Source organism: Canis lupus, chromosome 14, assembly GCF_011100685.1.
Source record: "Canis lupus familiaris isolate Mischka breed German Shepherd chromosome 14, alternate assembly UU_Cfam_GSD_1.0, whole genome shotgun sequence".
Lineage (NCBI taxonomy): Eukaryota > Metazoa > Chordata > Mammalia > Carnivora > Canidae > Canis > Canis lupus.
In genome coordinates, this window is record NC_049235.1 from 6,478,381 (window position 1) to 6,497,369 (window position 18,989).

The 18,989-nt window shown below is 45.8% G+C and overlaps 1 protein-coding gene across 2 annotated transcripts in view; it reads right to left on the minus strand.

The window, feature by feature from the left end:
• CPA4 (carboxypeptidase A4) overlaps positions 1–18,584 on the minus strand; it is a 27,060-nt gene extending 8,476 nt beyond the window's left edge. For both annotated transcript variants that reach the window (XM_038556520.1, XM_038556519.1), the window contains exons 1-10: positions 18,451–18,584; positions 13,002–13,083; positions 12,430–12,564; positions 11,245–11,343; positions 8,203–8,304; positions 6,761–6,865; positions 5,926–6,036; positions 4,679–4,769; positions 3,047–3,246; positions 2,049–2,133 (exon numbers count right to left, since the gene is read on the minus strand). In XM_038556520.1, coding sequence (XP_038412448.1) covers positions 2,049–2,133; positions 3,047–3,246; positions 4,679–4,769; positions 5,926–6,036; positions 6,761–6,865; positions 8,203–8,304; positions 11,245–11,343; positions 12,430–12,564; positions 13,002–13,083; positions 18,451–18,518 — 1,078 coding nt within the window. In that variant the 5' untranslated portion in view covers positions 18,519–18,584. The remainder of the gene's footprint in view (positions 1–2,048; positions 2,134–3,046; positions 3,247–4,678; positions 4,770–5,925; positions 6,037–6,760; positions 6,866–8,202; positions 8,305–11,244; positions 11,344–12,429; positions 12,565–13,001; positions 13,084–18,450) is intronic.
• Positions 18,585–18,989: the final 405 nt, after the last annotated feature.

Sequence of the window (18,989 nt, forward strand, 5' to 3'; positions counted from 1 at the left end):
AAATTCTTTTGAATATTATTTTCAGCAAAAATTGTTAATCTAAGAAAAGGTCTGGCACTTGAAGGAACAAACATCAACTATTCATGTAGCACATACAATAATCCATGGAATCAGACTGTTATTCTACAAAAATTGATTACATTTTTAGAAAGCAAGGAGGGTAGACAAAACCTTTAAAGAATACAGAAGATGCACTCTTGAAAGACTTAGGAAATATTATATCTCCTGGACAACACTCAAGAGAGCCTTCCTCCTCTTGTTCTGCAGGAATCCAACAAGTATCTCCGGATTTTGGCACAGCTTACATTAGGAAAAATGTATTTGATGTGGGATGACAAGGCCATACTTTAAACTGGTATTTGATCCAAAAGCCAGGGCTGTGGTGACCCACAATGCCCTTTTGAGAGGGCCTCGTCAAAGGACTCTCACCAAGTCTCTTCAGCTCTCTGCAGTCCTAAACTCAGTTCTCACCAATGAGGCAGAGGAGGGAGAAACTCTCCTGATGTGTTTCTTCTCTGAGAAGTTCCCATTTAACAACACTAATAATAATAAACCATCAATTATTAAGGGATGGTTGCCACAATTAGCCACACAAACACCAAAATCAGGTGTAGGCAACACAGACAAGACTGCTGAGGTCAGAGAACACAGGAGCACCTAGGACGGGGGATGGAGAAACTTCCCAGAAGAGGAAGCCTGAAGGGAACAGAGAGCTGAGGGTGAAGCAATTGGATAGGAGAGTTAGGGTGTGGAGGAGGACAGAAATATCAGCAAGTTTGCAGGGGCTCTAAGGGTGGACCGACTGACTGTTAGAACATTACTTACAGAGGAGGCACTAGCAGAGAAAGGAATGCACTCGCTCTCTAGGTGTCAGAACCAGGGCCCCCAGAGGGCTGTTGGTGAAGCACCTGCCTTCGGCTCAGGTCATGATCCCAGAGTTCTGGGATTGAGCCTCATGTCTGGCTCCCTGTTCAATGGGGATCCTGCTTTTCCCTCTCCCTCTGCCTGCCACTCCTCCTGCTTGTGCTCTCTCAAATAAATAAATAAAATCTTTAAAAAATAAAAGTGTCAGAACCGTGCTCCTCATGTTCATGTTTGTTTGTTTGTTTTTCCTATTGATAGCTAGACTCTCGGAAAATTATAACCTTCTTCCATTTGATCTTTAAGTTTAAAGATCAGGGCTCCTAGAATAAAGAAACTGGAAGTATCTTCATAGGAACAGAGTAAAATGCTCAGATGAAACACTTCAGTGATAAACCAAAGCAGGGGTATTTCCTCAAAATGGGGTTAAAACTGTAGGTAATGAGGTAACTGAAGGTAAAGACCACCTTCAGGTTTGGAGTCTTGATAGTCTTTGTTTGGGAGATTTTTTTTTTTTTGGCTTGACGCTAACCATTGCACAGAGGACCCCAGCTCACAGCACACTATGCTCCAACACATGCTTATTTTTGATGGGAAGGTGAGGGAATCTCCTCCACCCCCACTACCACCACCTCGGTCTGTCTATCCAAATGTGAGTTTCCTTTTAAAATGGAATGATAGGCTTGAGGAATTTTTTTCTAAAGATTTCTTAATTTATATGAGAGAGAGAAAGAGAACACAAGCAGGGAGAGCTGCAGAGGAAGAGGGAGAAGCAGACTCCCCACTGAGCAGGAAGCCCAACAAGAATCCCAGGACCCTGGGATCATGACCTTTGCCAAAGGCAGACACTTACTGAACTTAGCCACCTGGGCACCCTGGGCTTGAGGAATTTTTGACAAACTCTATCAGGACCTTTCGTGGAATATAAGGGACCCAGACTTCAGCATACTAGCAGGACTTCACTCAGCACAGGCACACGACAGATAGCATGACTGTTGTGATGGTACTGAGGGAGATGACCACCTACAGCAGCTATCATCCCATAAACTGGATGCAAATTCAGTCCATCACTAACAACAAAAGCAATCAGACTACAACCGTGAGCCTAACTCGCAGCTCTTCTCCCACTTTATTTCAACTTTCCTCACAAAGCATTTTCTAAATAAATACATACAGTGGGTACTTACAGACAGTGGTACAGGTAGGACCCACTTGGTATGTAGTGCCCGACAGGGAAGCCAGAGCGTTGGCTGCACGCCTTGCCACCTCGTCCTAGAAGGGGGAACCAGTGGAGTGAGAAGGAATGGATCCCACAGCCTGACATCCCACAGCTGTTCTGTGCTGCCAGTGGTGTGGAAGATTCTCGGCCCTTCCCCCCAAGCTTCCAAAGCCTGATGCACAGAGATGCATAGGGCTGCATACCAACCCAATCTAGTAAATACGCTACCATCTTCACCTATCCTGAGGGATGGGAATGTCATGTTCGTGAACACACGAGAAGGCCAAGTATGTTCCAGAGAAAACCTTCTAAGAGTCGGGTGTTCCCAGAGTGGAGGTGGAGACAGGACCACCATATATGGATGTGCCCTATGCAGAGTGCCTGTTTGAGACCAGAATCTAGCCCACACCTAGCATGAGCCCTGAATCTGCTGGAAGGTTTCTAGGCCAGCTGCAGCCCTGGGCAGAGGGTACTCTCCAACAGACCAGCATGGAGGGAGAAACCTGCAGTCACCCTGACAGCTCTGCTCCAGTCCAGTGCATCATAAGTGCCTGTTCACATCCTAGGGCAAGTCACTGTATGTGACTCAGAGCATCCCGAGACTGCAGCCTTCATCCTACTTAAACTACCTTGACCAGAAGGAGGAGAACCTCTCTCATACCCATCACAATGACACCCACAGTTCTTGGCAAGTGGTGGGTCCATAATGCATTTTGGTCAGAAAAATATTTGAGAAGGAAAGGCAGGGATCAGGTGTAGTTCTTGAAACTGACAGCAAATACAGAAATAATGAGAACTGTCTTCTTCCTGTCCCCAGTAGGTCTGAGGGCAGGGAGAGAAGACCAGGCCCTTAATAAAATAAGTCCAGGCTTCTGGACTTTCCCTAGAAGTTGTAGAACGACCACTGTGGCAGTATCCAAGGGCCAAGCAGGCCCACTACTAGGTGGAAGGCAGCCCATCACTCACCAGTTCATCAGCATCTGGGGCCTTTTTGATGGTATACCCATATGGATACATCAGCAGCTGTGAGTAGCTGTGCAAGTCAATGAAGCATTTGAAATTCCTGTGTCCTTGGATGAAATCTACCACCGATTTCACCTCTACTTCCGAATTGGCATGGGGTCCATGATATATTTCAGAGCAAGGGTTGTCACTGGCTCCCTCTCCTGTGGGGGATGGCCCAAACAGAAACATAAATCCATGGGCAAGGAAACAGAAATGCAGGACACTCAACCCAGAGGAAGGACAGAAGGTGCTGGCAACGGACAAGTCAATATGAGAAGCCCTCCCACGAGCCTGATCTGCGATACGTGTACATGGTGGAGAGGGTGCAGAAGTGGAAGGGTACTGGATCCGCCACAGCTGAGGAGGAAAACTGGAAGGACTCCTTTAAATGGATAGAATTGACCTTGTAGTGCATCACTAACAGTTGTCATAAATAATTAATATCATACTTGACAATGACTTGTAATTAATAAGTATTCTAGATAATTAATATGAATACCAATTAATAATGAAAATGACTCCATTTATTCTGGTGTCAACTCATTCTCTTGGTTCAGATCTTAATGGCTAAGCGCTGCCAAAAATAATCTATTGTTGTGGCTAAAGTCTCGGATTTGACAGGTATTTAGAAATATTGCCTTCTGTACCACTTCACAACATAGCTCCCTGAGGTATTTGGCATGTGTGTAAAACGGCCCCAGTTGTGGGAAGATCTGACTTAACTCTGATGCCCTCAGTTCCCACATTTCTAACAGCTCCTCTCCACAGGCACATTATTCTCCCTGCCACAATCCATGTGGTAGGCAAGCTTGCAAGTAAAAGTACATTAAAGGCAGGACACCAGCACAGCTGTGAAAAGTAAGAGAGCCCTACAGGGTTCTGGAACCGCAAGGTGAGGTTAGACTCTCAACTCTTGACCGACCACAAGCTCCTGAGATTGTCTCTGAGCCTCAACAGTCTCATTTCGGGTAATAAAACTCACTCCCTGGGTCAGACAAAAAAAATAAGGTAACACACAGAAAAACAGTTGGCCCCTGGTGGGCACTACTGTAGGGATAATGTGTAGATAGCTAGATCTCAGAACCGGGGTCTCCTCATTCTCATGCCCTTTCCGTGGCCTCAAAAGGCTGAGTATCACACTGACACATCTAAGGGCAAACTGCTGAGGTCAAATCCTCACCACATCACACGATCTGCTCTGTTAGGGTAACAGAACTAACCACTCTCTTCTGAGTTACCACCAGGAGCCCTTCCACCCACCCAGTCACTTGCCCAAGAGAAGCAGGGATGACCAGGACAGAAGCCAAGGATCTATATATCTAAGACTACAACAGTGTTTAAAATACTAGTGTTCTTTCAGGAGAACAAGAATTGCTGAATAATTCTTTTCCAAAATTACCCGCCCCTCAATTTTTTAAAAACAAAAAAAAAAAGCCCAAGACATAGCGTAAGGGATTGGCCCAAGTCTCTCAGCGTAGCAGGAATGGAACCAGCCTGGAAACTGGCCCCCCCCCCCCCCCGCCCCCAGCTCAGAGCCCTGAGGACCAGGCTCCCCAGGGACAGCAGGGTTTGGAAACCACCTCCCCAACCTACCTGCAAAACTAGCATTCCAATTTCTATTTGGATCAGCACCAACGCAGGCACTTCCAGGATTTAAGGACCGTGTCTTCCTCCATAATCGGTTCTGAAAAGTCCACCAAGTAGGGAACAAACATTCAGAGATGGGTCAGGACACAGGAGGAGTGAAGGTTTTCTCTGGAGGTCTATGAAGGGGCGGGCATCACAGATGGGGCAAGCTGCTTGCAGCTCTGCTTAGAGGCTCATCAGGGCTCCAGTCCTCACTGACTAAGCAGTCTTCTCTCATCTCCCAGAGAAAGGAGGCTCAGCTCTTCTGGCTCAGAGAGAAGGACTCCCCCCAAAATGCCCTCCCCAATGAGAACTTTATAATGCAAAAACCAGCCTGATACCACCTGAACCCACTGAATAATTTTTGGCTTCAGGAAAAAGGACAGACATCATATGCCCAAATGATCACTGGCATGACAGGAAGTGCACAGCGACTGTTTTATTCTTACCTAAAAAACTAACCCGAATCCCATCAAACTTCAAGATCTGACTGCTAGTGAATAGGAAATACGGGGGATACACGAACAAATGACACCCAACAAAGAAGCCATCAGGCAAATTCAGAATGTGAGACATTCTACAGGAAAATGTACCTGGTTTCTCCAACAAATGAGTGACATTTTTAAAAGATATGTGAGTGGTGGGGGTGGGGAACTGCCATAGATTTAAAAAGCCTGCAGAGCCATAACCACCAAATATGGGTACATACCTTATTTGGGTACTGATTTCAACAAACACACTCAAGAGACATTTACAAGATAATTGGGGAAATTAGATGATATTAAAGAAATTCCATTAATTTTTAAAAAGTGACAGTGGTGTATTGTTTGTTTTGTTTTGTTTTGTTTTAATTATCATCAACCAGAGTTGCATACTAAAGATGTTTTGGGTAAAATAACCTGATGTCAGGGATTTGCTTTTAAACAAAAGGAAAAAAACTGTGTGGGAGGGAAAGAATGAAAGAAGATTGGTAAAGTATTGATAATTGTTCCAGATCCGTGATAGGGAGTTCATTAGACTATTCTCTCTAAGAAAGAATATTCCCTGGTGACTCTCAGCTCAGAGAATGAGTGAAACACAAGAGCCCAGGGAAGCTCATAACATGCACATGCATGGGCGTTCTCTCCACGTTCACACAACTGTTTAGGTAGCACAGCGAGGATTCCCAACAAAATCTTCTTAAGTTCAAGCCCGGCTCATCCAGAATTACTCACTTGAGTTTGTGTGTACACATATCCATCAGGATTGGCCACAGGCAACAAGAAAATATCCATTTTCTCCAAGATGGAGGTGAGAGCTGGGTCCTTCCCATAATCAGATACAATCTAAGCAGAGACCAGAAGCTTGTCAGCTATGCTTTGGCCAGCAAGGTCTAAGCCCATGTCATCTTCTCCAGATGCCCCTCTGCAGACTCCCTGTCACCCTCAGAGACACAGCTCTCTGCAAAGCTCTTGGAGCCCTTCAAACCCTGCGGAAATGTGGCTTCATGAGGACAGCAACTGCAATGAGTCCAGGGCTGCCTGGTTCATTCATTCCTTCCAGGGGGTGGGAACAGGGAGGGAAGAGCCACATGTCCTAACAGTTTTGGGGGCTCTGAGCCCCCATGCTAACAGGCAGGGAAAATAAATCCTCCACGTGCAGCACTCCTGTCCCTAGTGCCGCCTTAAAGCAGACTCTCCAGAGGGACATGGTAGACTGCATGAGGCCCCTGAGGATCTGGAGGGCTAGGGCAGGGCCCAAGGCAAAGTTAAATCGGAGTTTCACTGATGAGAAGACTCCACTCCCTTCCTGTGGTGCTGACTACGGGTTAGAGTTTCAGGGCCACCTCTGCAGCTCATTAGCTCGCTACTATGAATGAACTTTGTCATTTAGCCACAGCGGCTTGACCAAGGGGCTCTGACCTTTTGCTTCTCTGATCTGAAAAGGCCCCCGGCCCACTGTGTCTGTGCAGAGTGCCTTCCCACCTCGTCGCCCAAGCCCAGCCTCATGAGACCCTGCAGGGGCACCCTGGGCCCACCACAATTCTCGGCTAATACCGGGCGACATGACCTTCCTCGCGGTCCAGATTGCTGTGGCCTGCGAAATCCACTCCCGGGAATGGATGCCCGCATTCAGCCAAATGGCTGGCCGCCGCCTGCCTTCTGCAGTGCTGAACTGTGGAAAGACAAAGAGGCCAGAAAGTGACCCTCTTGCCCATGTCTCTGCTCACCTCTCCTCTCCCCAGTTCACCCCTATTCATTTAATCCATTTAAGATAATTCAGAGACCAAATGTTCCTGAGGGCACCATCTATTTATCAGGCTTATCCGTGACCAGGGAGCTTAATTGGTGGGCTGGCTAGGCCCAGTCGCAGCTCCAGGCAGCTCCAGCCGCTCCAGGGTTGGAAGCAAATGGGAAGGGGAAACAATTGCTATTGTGAATTATCATGCTAGTGTGATTAGAGATAATATTGTATCTCTTGAAAGACCTCAAATGGTATCCCAACAGAGAGAGACACAAGGGTGCATAAACTGGCCTGTTCTAGTTGATGCAATAAATGAATTCGATTTTAAAAGGGGGAAGAGAGAGGTTCACTATAGCTCTTTGTAAATGGCGTTAAATGAATTCTGGCTCCTGCCTTTTAGCGTGGGGTCAGGCCGCCTTGGGTCAGAGCGTGGTGCTAACGAAGCCAGAGTCTCCATCAGATTGGCAAATAATCTAAATTTATGTGGATTATTTCAGAGCGACCAGCTCGGTGGCAAATCTCCTCTGGCTGGTAATTCTAGCTACGAGTCTGGGTTCTTCAGGGCTTATATGAAGCTAGGGATTTGACATATTCTTAGCACCATCAGTTGTCCCGTGGTTCATATCTCCAAATTCCTTTTTATTCAGTTGGCCAGATTATTTATATAATTTATGTCCCTGCCATAAATTTTCTACCTCTTTTGCCAATATAGACCTGAATCTGTTAGAAATATCTAGAAATTAGGCTTTGTGCAGCCAAGGATCATAGGCTGGGCTTAAAATCACATCAACCCTAAAATTAGCTTCCCAGATTGCTTTTCCAAAAAGTACCCCTAAATGCAGAATAGATTCTGTAGAATCAACCCAATTTGTCTTGCTTTACAGAGGTAGGAATGAAGGCAAAAGCTCGTGGCCTGAGAGCTTTCTGGAATACTAACTGAACCCACCTCATCCATCCCCATTACCCCTCACCCACTATACACACACACACACACACACACACACACACACACACACACACACATTGATCCTGCCTTTTAGTCAAAACTTGCAACAGGATAGGCTCCTTCCATTTCCTTCCATATTAGGTACAAACAGAGGACACACTGTCACACCAAATTTGATCCCCAGTAAATGTCTCCCCCATATCCCTGAAGTCAAGGAGATCCTAAAGCATTGCCTCCTTCAGAGGGCTGGGGGCTGGGTCTTGGTCACAAGGGACCAGGTACCTGAGTCCAGTCAGGTTCCTTGAAGAGCCTAAGGCCTCACCTTCAGCACATACATGGGCCGGTTTTCAAATGAATGCCCAATCTTCACCCTGCTCACCAAGGCAGGAAAATCTCTGGCAATGCTGTCCATCTCACGGTAAATCTGAAGCATGAAAAAGTGAACTCAGGGGCATTTAAAAATTTTGTCATGGGATACTTATTCTTGAAGAACTGCCTAAAGAATCCTTTTCTACAATATTCTATAAAACAATACATTTTATCTTTCCATAAAATTATAGGCCACTAAACTAGAAAGAGTTGTGTATACATACTGCTCCAGAAGTGTGGTCCTTTGTGCCATACTAGACTGGATAATCAGCAATCACCCCATTTAGCCAAGGTTCTCTTTTTTTTCTTAACATTTTCTTTATTTATTTGAGAGCAAGGGACAGAGACAGCGACAGAAGCAGAGAGAAAGAGAGAGCATAAGAAGGGAGGAGAGGGAGAAGCAGGCTCCCCCTCTGAGCAGGGAGCCTGATGCAGGACTCTATCCCAGGATGCTAGGATGACAACCTGAGCCAAAGGCAAACACTTAACCAGCTGAGCCATCAGGCACCCCTTAGCCAAAGTTCTTGAAAACGGTCCTCTCCAAACCTTTGATCACTTTCTTCATCAGTTTTTTTTTTAATTAGCATACATCCTGTGTGTGTGTGTATGTTCGTTTTATAATGTACATATATTATGTATATTACTTATATATATTATGCATACCACTGGAATAATGTACCACACAAAGACATACATTATAAAACAAAGAAACAAAAATGGTTGCATTAATAATAAATATTAATGTATGCAGAACATAAATAGGAGTTGTAATTGTTTCTTCCTCCATTCCAGTAAAGCACCTTGCTTACACCCTATTGTACAAGCACCCCACTTTGGAGATTCTTCTAATGGCCTTAAGAGAACAAATAAAGAGCTATAAATCATAGCTACAAAAGGTTCCATTTGGTTTCAATTTCTAAAAAAATCTTGATTTAAATAGAATTCATCCTTCTTAGTTGCTCAAACGTTTTGAGGGTCAAAAGAAGGAAATAAATAAATGTGTATTTAGACCTTAAAAGTAGAAGAGGGAGCTTTACAGAGGAGAAAAACATGCAATCAATGTTGAGTAAAATTCCAGCTTCCATGGTTTATCAGAGTTGCAGTCAATATCGCAGACTGAGCCGAAGCAAGAAACCATCCCCTAAATACATACATAAACCAGATAAACTACAATGAAAATAATTCACAGCCAAGCTCAATAATCAAGAAAGGAGAAACTTGATTTCTTAAAAATCAAGAAAGAAGAAACTGAAAAGGGAGCTAACCAGCTGGTAGAGGGCAGAAAATGGAGCCTCAAGACCAGATCTCTGCCTTAGGCTCTGAGGGTTTACAGCAGACCAGAAATAGCAACAGAGGGCCCAGGACCCAGCGTGGACTAAGGAGCTGGAACTTGAGAGCTGAGAACTGGCCCTGGAAACTCTACCTACAGACCCTAGAAAGGGAAGCAAAAAAATCAGATGCCCACTCTGAGCCGTGAGAGGCAAGAAAGTCACCCAGGAAAAGTTAAAACACCAAAGCGATATTGGGAAAGAGGGGTCCAAATTCACACTGCAGAGATTAGGAGGAAACTCTGCTGGGAAACCTAACAGAAATAATGGCAACCACAACAACACACGGGAAAACTGAAACTGGAAACCCTGGCTGAGACAAACATGAGACTCCCGCCAGAGACCTAAGCAGGCCTAAGCGGTTACAGGATGAGAGCTCTTCAAAGCTGTTTTTAGAAAGAACTGCGTGTGATCAAGCCAAGAGGGAGATGGTACACTGAAGCACAGCAGAAGGCCTCACTGGGGAACAGGGAACAGGGTAGGGTAGCTGCAATCAGATGGCAGTGACCCCTAAAGCCAGAGAACAAAAGCAAGTGCATGAGAAAGTGCGGCTCCCATAGCAGGCAGGTGAGGGGATGGAGTTCCTGGAGTCTTGGGTGACATTTGCAACCGCTTAGCTCAGCTAGGGAGTGCCTCACCGTAAGGAGGCTAACGTCATGGGTCTGATCCCCTTGTGAGCCCTGAGCTCTGCTTTTGTCCATGGCCCTGGACTGAACTCCTAACTTTATCCAGCTGTTTTGCAGATGTATGTCATTGGTCACAAAAGGGATGAAGGGGCAGTGCGGTTGGAAGTGTACACAATAAACAAAGCTACTGACAATCATGGGAAAGAAGTGAAAACAGTTGGTCAACCTTGGAAATAATCCCTCATCTAGAAGAAAAACAACTCGACGTATATGCCTCATGAAAAGCCTGCCAGGAACCCCATCTTTGGATAGAAAGAATAACATGTAGGCAGATATAGGAAGGAGAATAACAATTTCGTTTTGAGGTGTTGTTCTGAGCTAGAAGAGTTTCCAGATTATTGCAGAAGACATTGAGGATTGTAAGAAAACTGTATGATATGTGATACAGTCCCATTCTATAGCCCCTCTTGATTCCTCAAGTTCTAATATCATATTAAATTTTTCTGCTCCGAGTTTTTTATTGAAAGGGTTGGCTTACCTTGAAAGTCAGTCATCTATATAAAGTGGTTTTTAACTAAACACAGCACCAAAATACATTATAGAACAAATATGCATTATAAGTAATCATGATAAATAAAGTGGAAATATTTGGTTAACCTTGGAAATAACCACTTGTCTACTTGCCTGGAATAAGTAACATTTTAATCTGGGTGAGTAAAATACAGGGATTATGGTGGGGTATAAGAAGGTTGAATTACAAGGATGGAAATGATTGTAATTATTTCATGGTTTTCTTTAAGGGGTTGCCTTAAGAAAGAAGGATGCATGTAGGAGAAAATGTTCAGTTGTGTTTCACTATGCTTTTAGGTGCTGGTGGGAGATAAACAACCCAAGAATTATAAAGAAACTGAAGTGTTCACATTTTAGCCCCTTCCTGAAAGGGTATTGTGCTAAGGGCTAATGCATCCTAGAAGTAAGGAAAGGAGTTACAAAACCCCAGATGCTGATGACCTGGATCTTAACCTGCTCTGAGACACTTACGGCTTCCAGAGAATGGTAGGCCCCATAGTTGAAGTTATTACTACTCCGCTCTTGCCCTTCATTGTGTTGCATTTCTTCATCTTCATTATCTAAAAGGGCCTAAAACAGACATGGCAATGCTGTGAAGTGACCCACCAGAGATGGAGGTTCATGTTGTTTCTGCCATGTTTTGGCACAAGCTGGCCATGGATGGCAGCACCCTCAGCACACAAATGTCAAGGTGTAAAAAGGAGGTCAGATTTCTTCCACATATCTATAAAAGCTTACTTCTTGGCACCCAACGTACATCACCCCATTCAAAACCCACTTACTCCCCAAAAGTAACATATGTGCTATTTGGTTATTCTATACTATGAATTCTCTAGACATCAGCCCGCATCTGGTATCCAGTGCCTCTGAAATACACAGCTTGGGAAACCATTCAGAAACAAAGAAATTCTTATAACCACTCATACTTTGAAGGCTCCTGGCAGATGTCTGTGACATGTGAGGATGATTAATAAGCTCACAGCTGCTCACGCCATCAGGAAACTCCCGAGCCAAATCACCAATTAGTCCATAACCTACCTCGGTGAAGGAGAGAACATGAGCCAGACACTGTCCTGCTGTTCATATACAGGTCGTGAGGCTGGTGTCTGGCTTGGGTGGTGATGTTCCCTCCACTGAGAACTACTGGTGACATTCCTTCTTTTTTCAAAAGATGCTTTTTATGACTGGTCTCCAACACCACCACCCCCCACCCACATTTTTCTTTCCTCTTGACTTCAAATACAAAAAGGGAGAGAGGCTTGATTATTTGTGGGGCATCTATGACAGACCAGGTACTGTCAGGCATTTCACATACACTTAATCATTTAATTTTCTCAACAAATTGTATTAAATAGGTATCGCTGTTACCATTTTACTGATGAAGAAACAGAGGCTCAAGACATTCATTGCTTGCCCCAAGTCACACAGCTGATAGCCAAATCAGGATTTGGATCCAGCTCTGTCCAGCTCCCTCACCTATGTATACCCTTTCTACTACAACATGTTCCACTAACAAGTTATGGTACCTTCTGTCCATGGATCTCAATGAGTTCATCTATAAAATGGAGGATAAGAGACCAGGACTTGCACATGTCTCAGGTCCACTCTGGATGCTTTGTCCTATGCAAGACCAGTTAGGGACCTTGGCCTACCCACCTGCAGGTCTTCAATTGTCACTGAGTACTCTAAGCCCTGGGACTTTAGGAAGGATCTGACTGACTGCAGACTGACAGATGGGACCAGGACATCCACAGGACGACTGAAGGTAGAGGGAGATTTCCAGAAGTTGAGCTGAAGATAACAGAAATAAAACCAGGTTAAGGGACAGTTCAGGTAAGAGGCACAATGGATTCATTCTTCTAGAACAACTGCCAAAAGCTAGGGTGATCCCTGAGGAGCTGGCTTCCACCCAAGGGCAAACTTGGCCCATTTCACAGCTGTGTCTGGTCAGGCCTGCCCAGAAGGCAATACCTGGCAGAGGCCAAGAAGTAGTAAGTCAGTGGCAGATAGAAAGATGGAGTCCCCCATTGAGGCCACCCATCTCCCAGGACAGCAGTGCTGTGATCTCCAGCACTTCTCCCCATCAAGCCTTGCAATCATGTAAGCACATGTGGACTAATATAGGACTATACAGGAGAACTCTCCAGGAGCATTAAAATGTCAGTGGTGCAAGTGTCTTCCCTCACCCGGGTCAGAGATACCCAAGAGGACTAAGAAGAACCAGGTACCTTAAGGTTGTCTGAATTCACTAGCTGACTTAGTTTGCTGCTCTCGTCTCCATTTCTGACATTAATCCTAAAAACTTGGTCCCTGGAGGAAAGAAAAACAAAACAAAACAAAACGAGATAATGGTGAGCTTTCAGCTGGCAAATAAACCCCAAGCCGATTTGTCCCAGACATAACTGGGCCGAATGAGAGGAAATGGTCTAGTCTTTGGTTATAATGTATAGCCATTAAAAATAAGACTACGTGGCAAATATGAAAAAGTGCTTATAGTATAACTTGAAGGGAAATATTAAGTGAAAGAGCAGGACACAAAATTGTATGTATGCCATGATTACAAGTATGGAAAAAGCAGATGCATTGGAAGAAAAACAGACAACGGAAATATAGCAAATGCTGACAGTGCTTATGTCCGGGTCGTGGGATTATGGATGACTGACTTTTTTTCCCCTTGTATCTGTTTTCTGTAATGTGGTCATATTACTTTATAATGAAAAACATATATATTTTGCAGAAAGGAATGTTCCTGAGTTACACGCAAAGCTAACTCAAGACATAAAGAAGCACTTCTTCACTGTCAAAGGCAAGTACTGAGGGGTCCATGCTGGAGAGAGCTGGAAAAGCGAATAGATCTTCCATCCTTGGAGGGTGAGCTGTTTGCTGGGTGGTCTCGCAATCCCTTTCAGCTCCAGGACTCTAGACAAATGCGAATTACAATACCAGCTAGGGTGCTGGGGCTGACTTGGGATTCAATCCTCCCAAGGGGGCCCTGAGAAGGCCCGGGAGGGAGCCGGCCAGTCCCGAACCCCCCTTGTTGTTTGTCACGGACTTGCTTCATCTCCACCATTTAACTTCCGCAGCAGCGGCAGGGGCAGAGGCCCCCCGAAGTCCTGTGTGTGGGTGGGAGAAGGCCAAGCCTGAAAAGCTGCCTTTGTGCTCTCAGCCGGCTCGGGGAGCCAGGGGAGCCATTAGGCCGTTGCTAGGTGACGGCCCGAATGAATCCGCACTCGACGCTGTCACATGCGTCATCCCTTTACAGGAATGAATGCAGGAAGAGCTGCTGGAGAGGGCTGTGGGCTGAAGGACCTGTTGACAGGGAAAATGATTCTGTCACTGGGAGCTAAATGTGCAGCCTCACGTGGCAGATCCGCAACTTCTCATAGGAAAACTGGCCCAATCCAGATGGGACTCTCAGGGTTTTACTTTGTTCCGGGAGGTTCTGGACAATCTCCAGGGGGTCTAGTCCGGCCCCAAAGAGGCAAGGTCTACTGATGAGTTGCTCCAACTGCAGGTGGCAGGTCTGGGGGAAATGCCAGTGCCAAGGGCTCACTTTCTCCCAGCTTATCCAGTCCCCACAGGGTCCTTGGAGGGGGGCCACCAAACACAACCCCTGGGAGCTGTTGAGGCTACACTGGAGAAGCCACTGGCTGGGTAGGTCTCAGTCTGAACCCAAAAGGCTTGCTAGCAGTTGAACTGCAGCCCTATGAAGATGGGGAGTCAAACTACCATTTCCCTGACATAGGCAAGCAGCCTCCCAAAAAGGAACAGGTTTAAAACAGAAGGGAAATCCTTATTCCTGGCTAAGTACCAGGGCCCATATGCCGAACTTATGCTCTACTACAACCCACCCCCAATACTCCAGAAAAAGAGGGGTCTTTAAAATGAGTGTTCTAGAAAGCACACCTGTGCACTGACATCTCTATTGGCAAAATGAGGCATCTGTAAAATACAGCACTGACTAGAACAATCACAAGAAAGGAGGAAAGGGAAATGGAACAGGAAGAGAAAAAAAGAGGAACATAAGATTAAGAAGCTCTCAAGAGTGTGAACATCACGTTACACATGCTCCCAGAGCATGTGCTTTACTGTTTCCAGAGTGGTAACTTCACAATAGAACTGTCATACTCCTGGGCATAATCCATGATAGTGGAACCCAGTGGATCTAACTGGCCCTGAGCATGTGTAAATCCACAGCACATTTCACCATGCCCTATCAGCCAAGCCACCAAGGATAAAGATACAACTATAGAGTGCAGAGAGGCAGAGTGGAAGGGCTGGAGCACTTCTCCATTTGTCTCTCCTCCTCTACCCTCTTAGCTCCAGCCTCACTGAAATCCCAAATTCACCATGTACTATGCCCTTCCATGCTGTTCCCTCTGCCCAATGCCCAGCTCTTTTCCTTATCTGCTTGGCGATCTCATGCCCAAGCTTTAGAACCAACTGTCCTCACCATTGAGGTTTTCCCTAACCCAGAGGCAATGTCAGGGACAGTCTTCAGATGGCGCTAAAAAGTGAGGGGGTTGACAGATCTCATGAGCGTGAGCCCATCAAACCCCAGCAGGGGCACCTGGGTGTCTCAGTGCAAGGAGTGTCTGCCTTTGGCTCAGGTCATGATCCTGGAGTCCCAGGATTGAGACCTGTGTCAGGCTCCCTGCTGGGCAGGGAGTCTGCTTCTCCCTCTGCCTTTCACCCCCTCCTTGTGTACTCTCTCTCACTCTCTGTCTCTCAAATAAATAAATAAAATTTTTAAAAAACAAAAACCTAGAAGCAGAGAGAACATAAATAGGTGCCGGGTGAAGGGCTGCCATTTTCTTGCCCTAATTGTCCTTCTCTATTTGAAAAATGCCCTTTCCCAGTCCTGAGAATGTGGCTAGCTGAAAACAACCTATTTCTGCTATCTGGAAACTCATTCAGAGGTCTCAAACTCTTTCTGAAAATGGAAGATTGATCTGGGAAAGGGGATATATTGGAATTTGCAAGTGGCCGTGCTTACCCCTGCTACTCCATACAGGTGTTCTCAGTGCTCTTGTTAACTCTGCCCCACCCCCCATACCTACAGCCACCCAGCTGCTGCCAACAGGATGGCTGGCGACCTCCTCTCACTCATCCTCACACTCATCCCACGTTCTGAACAGTCAACAGGCCCCTGGGGCTGAGCTTCCATCCGTCCCTCACTGCCATGAGGGCAAGCCAAGTGGCCTGTTCTCTGTGCCCATCTCACCTAGCTCCCCAGCTGGGCTTAGCAGCCACCACAAGACTCAGTTTCACAGAACTCTTAACTGCCTGCCAGCTACTGCTGATGCTCCAACCGGTTCTGCAGCTACTTCCTTTATTCTGCCTGCCTCGTACCTCTAGGCACCCTGGCCACCGTCCCATCCTTAAGATGACTGAAGACCAGGGCAGAAGATGCCAGCAGAGGAGATGCTGGGGGCAGCAGGGAGCTGGGTGGAAGAAACAAAAGCTAGGGAGTGAGGGTGGGGAAAAATCCATCATCTTCATCTCTATCACTGCCGTGCCCCCTCCTAGCCAACCTGGCCCTGGCTTCCCACCACTTGAACACACAGAGAGGCCAGCTTCCCCTTGCTAGAAATAGAAATGTTCACTGAGCTCGGTGTCTGGGACACGTCAGGAACCCCAGGATGGATTCCACTACCATTGCTGGGTTCCCTACTATAGGGTGAGACCAGATTTTGGGGTGAGGATGACCCATTGGTTAAAACCATCTGCAATTAGCCCAGGCACACAGCTCTTTCTATATAAGCTCCAGCGGTGGGCACTCAAACACCAGGCCCAGCTGTCTCAACTCAGGTGTCCTCTACATTGTAAGAGAAGTCTGTATCCTGAGAAATAAAGATTTTTCCAGCCATGTGAATAGCTGCAGTGAGAGCCTGACAGCTCCATGCATCAGCCCACACGGCAGCAAGCATAGTTATTACATACCTACTGCTGAGCTGCCTGTGGAAAAATCTCCTTCTCTGGCCACCTGCTATGCCTAACCCCTCTGAGCTATTTGACAGTAGACACCGGTGTGAGAAGAAGTCATCACCATAAAAATTACTCAATCTCGTATAAGTAATTACCTCAATAAAGAACCCCAAAGTCCCTTTAGCCAGAGAGCATATTAGAGAGTCAACTAACAGATATAGATATATCTGTGAGACAGAGGATCCTATCTGGAGATTAACTTGTGCTATAGCAAAAGGGTATGGGTTTTGCCTTCAGAGTTCCAGCTCCCCCACTTACCAGCTAAGTGGCCTTGGGCAGGTTCCTTACCCTTTCTAAGGCTGAGTTTTTTCATGTTTAAATTGAGGAAAATAACACCCCTGCCTGGCAGAGTTGTTGCGTGATCCAAAAGATAATGCACATGAAAGCTCTTTGCAAATGGCAAAGCATTATGCAGTAATGAGTTCTTAGAATTCAATCTAGCAGGGGACCACAGCATCCTTTCATCTCTCCTACCTCTCAAATGTCCTCTCCTTTGCAAACCTCTGCAAAGCATTCTGCATGGAGCATGTTGGGCATGTGTGTACATGAACACACACATACACATGTACACAAGGTGTACAGGTGTATCCTTAACATGTTAATTCTCACCACTGTGACTAGGCAAGACCTATCGAATCCCCATGACCCAAACACTGATGAAAAAGTACCAGTTCCAGGGGATCCCTGGGTGGCGCAGCGGTTTGGCGCCTGCCTTTGGCCCAGGGCGCGATCCTGGAGACCCGGGATCGAATCCCACGTCGGGCTCCCAGTGCAAGAGGGAGCCTGCTTCTCCCTCTGCCTATGTCTCTGCCTCTCTCTCTCTCTCTCTATCATAAATAAATTTAAAAAAAATTAAAAAAAAAAAAGTACCAGTTCTGGGCAGCCCCGGTGGCGCAGCAGTTTAGCACCGCCTGCAGCTCAGGGCGTGATCCTGGAGACCCGGGATCAAGTCCCACATCAGGCTCCCTGCATGGAGCCTGCTCCTCCCTCTGCCTGTGTCTCTATGAATAAATAAATAAAATCTTAAAAAAAAAAAAAGTACCAGTTCTATAGGCGCACCTGGGTGGCTCAGTAGTTGAGCATCTGCCTTTGGATCAGTGCTCTTGGGGTCCTGGGATCGAGTCCTGCATCAGCTCCTTATGGGGAGCTTGCTTCTCCCTCGCCTATACCTCGGCCTCTTTCTGTCTCGAATGAATGAATGAATGAATGAATAAATAAATTTTTTTTTGAGAGAGAGAGAAAGTACCAGCTCTACAAAGCCTTCACCATTAACAAAAAGGTGAAATCAAAAAGCCTAAGACCCAGGTTTTCCCCTAAACATGGCAGAAATTAAAAACAATTTCTGATAGTTCTTGGTAATTCATAATATAGAAGTAAGAAAGTAGGAGAGGCCTGGAACTGACCCCAGAAATAAAAACTAGAAAGTAAAAGAACTGGTAGGAGATTAGGGAGCCAGGGAGGAACTATGCAGGCCACCTAATCCTGATTTCACAGATATGATTGAGTCTGAGAGAGAAGGAACTTGCCCAGGATGACACAGGGTAGAACTGGGACAGGAGCTCATGTCTTCTTTTCCAATGCCAACACCACTTGAGGTATAATCAGCCATTCATTTTCAAATCCATCTGGCTCCCATATCACTGAACTAATCAAGTAACAATAATAATAGTAAGTCCAAAAGGAACTTACCCAAAAAACTTTTCTCGGCCACAGATGCTGAGCCCAATAAGGGCCCCAAAGAATAGTATCCACTTCATGTCCCAAGAGTGTCGGTCACAGAGTGGCTGAGTCAAGCATATTTATATGAAGTCTGAGGCAGACTCATGTCCTCAAAAATGCTAATGTGATTCCCAAGCACCCTTGCAACTGTGATGGTGTGTCAGGCAGGCCCTTACCAATGCCTCTTCCATTCCTTTTGAGTGATAAAGGCCAAGCCTCTTGATTTACAAGATCAGGAACATGCTCCTCAGGCTGGAAAAGTTTGTGCCAAGGGTGCCATATTGCTCATTGCTTGGTATTTAAATAGTGTTTTTTCAGTAAATAGGGAAGTCCCACACAGTGCTGGAAAGAATTTATCCTGATAGGAGACACCAAATTGTAAACCTGAAATGGAGTTACCTCTAGGGAAAAAAAAAAAAAGACTAGCAGAGGAAACCTCAAGCCAACTCCAAGACCACACACTTGATAAGCCCTATCAGAGAGTTTCACCAGAGCAAGTCGGAGTGAGT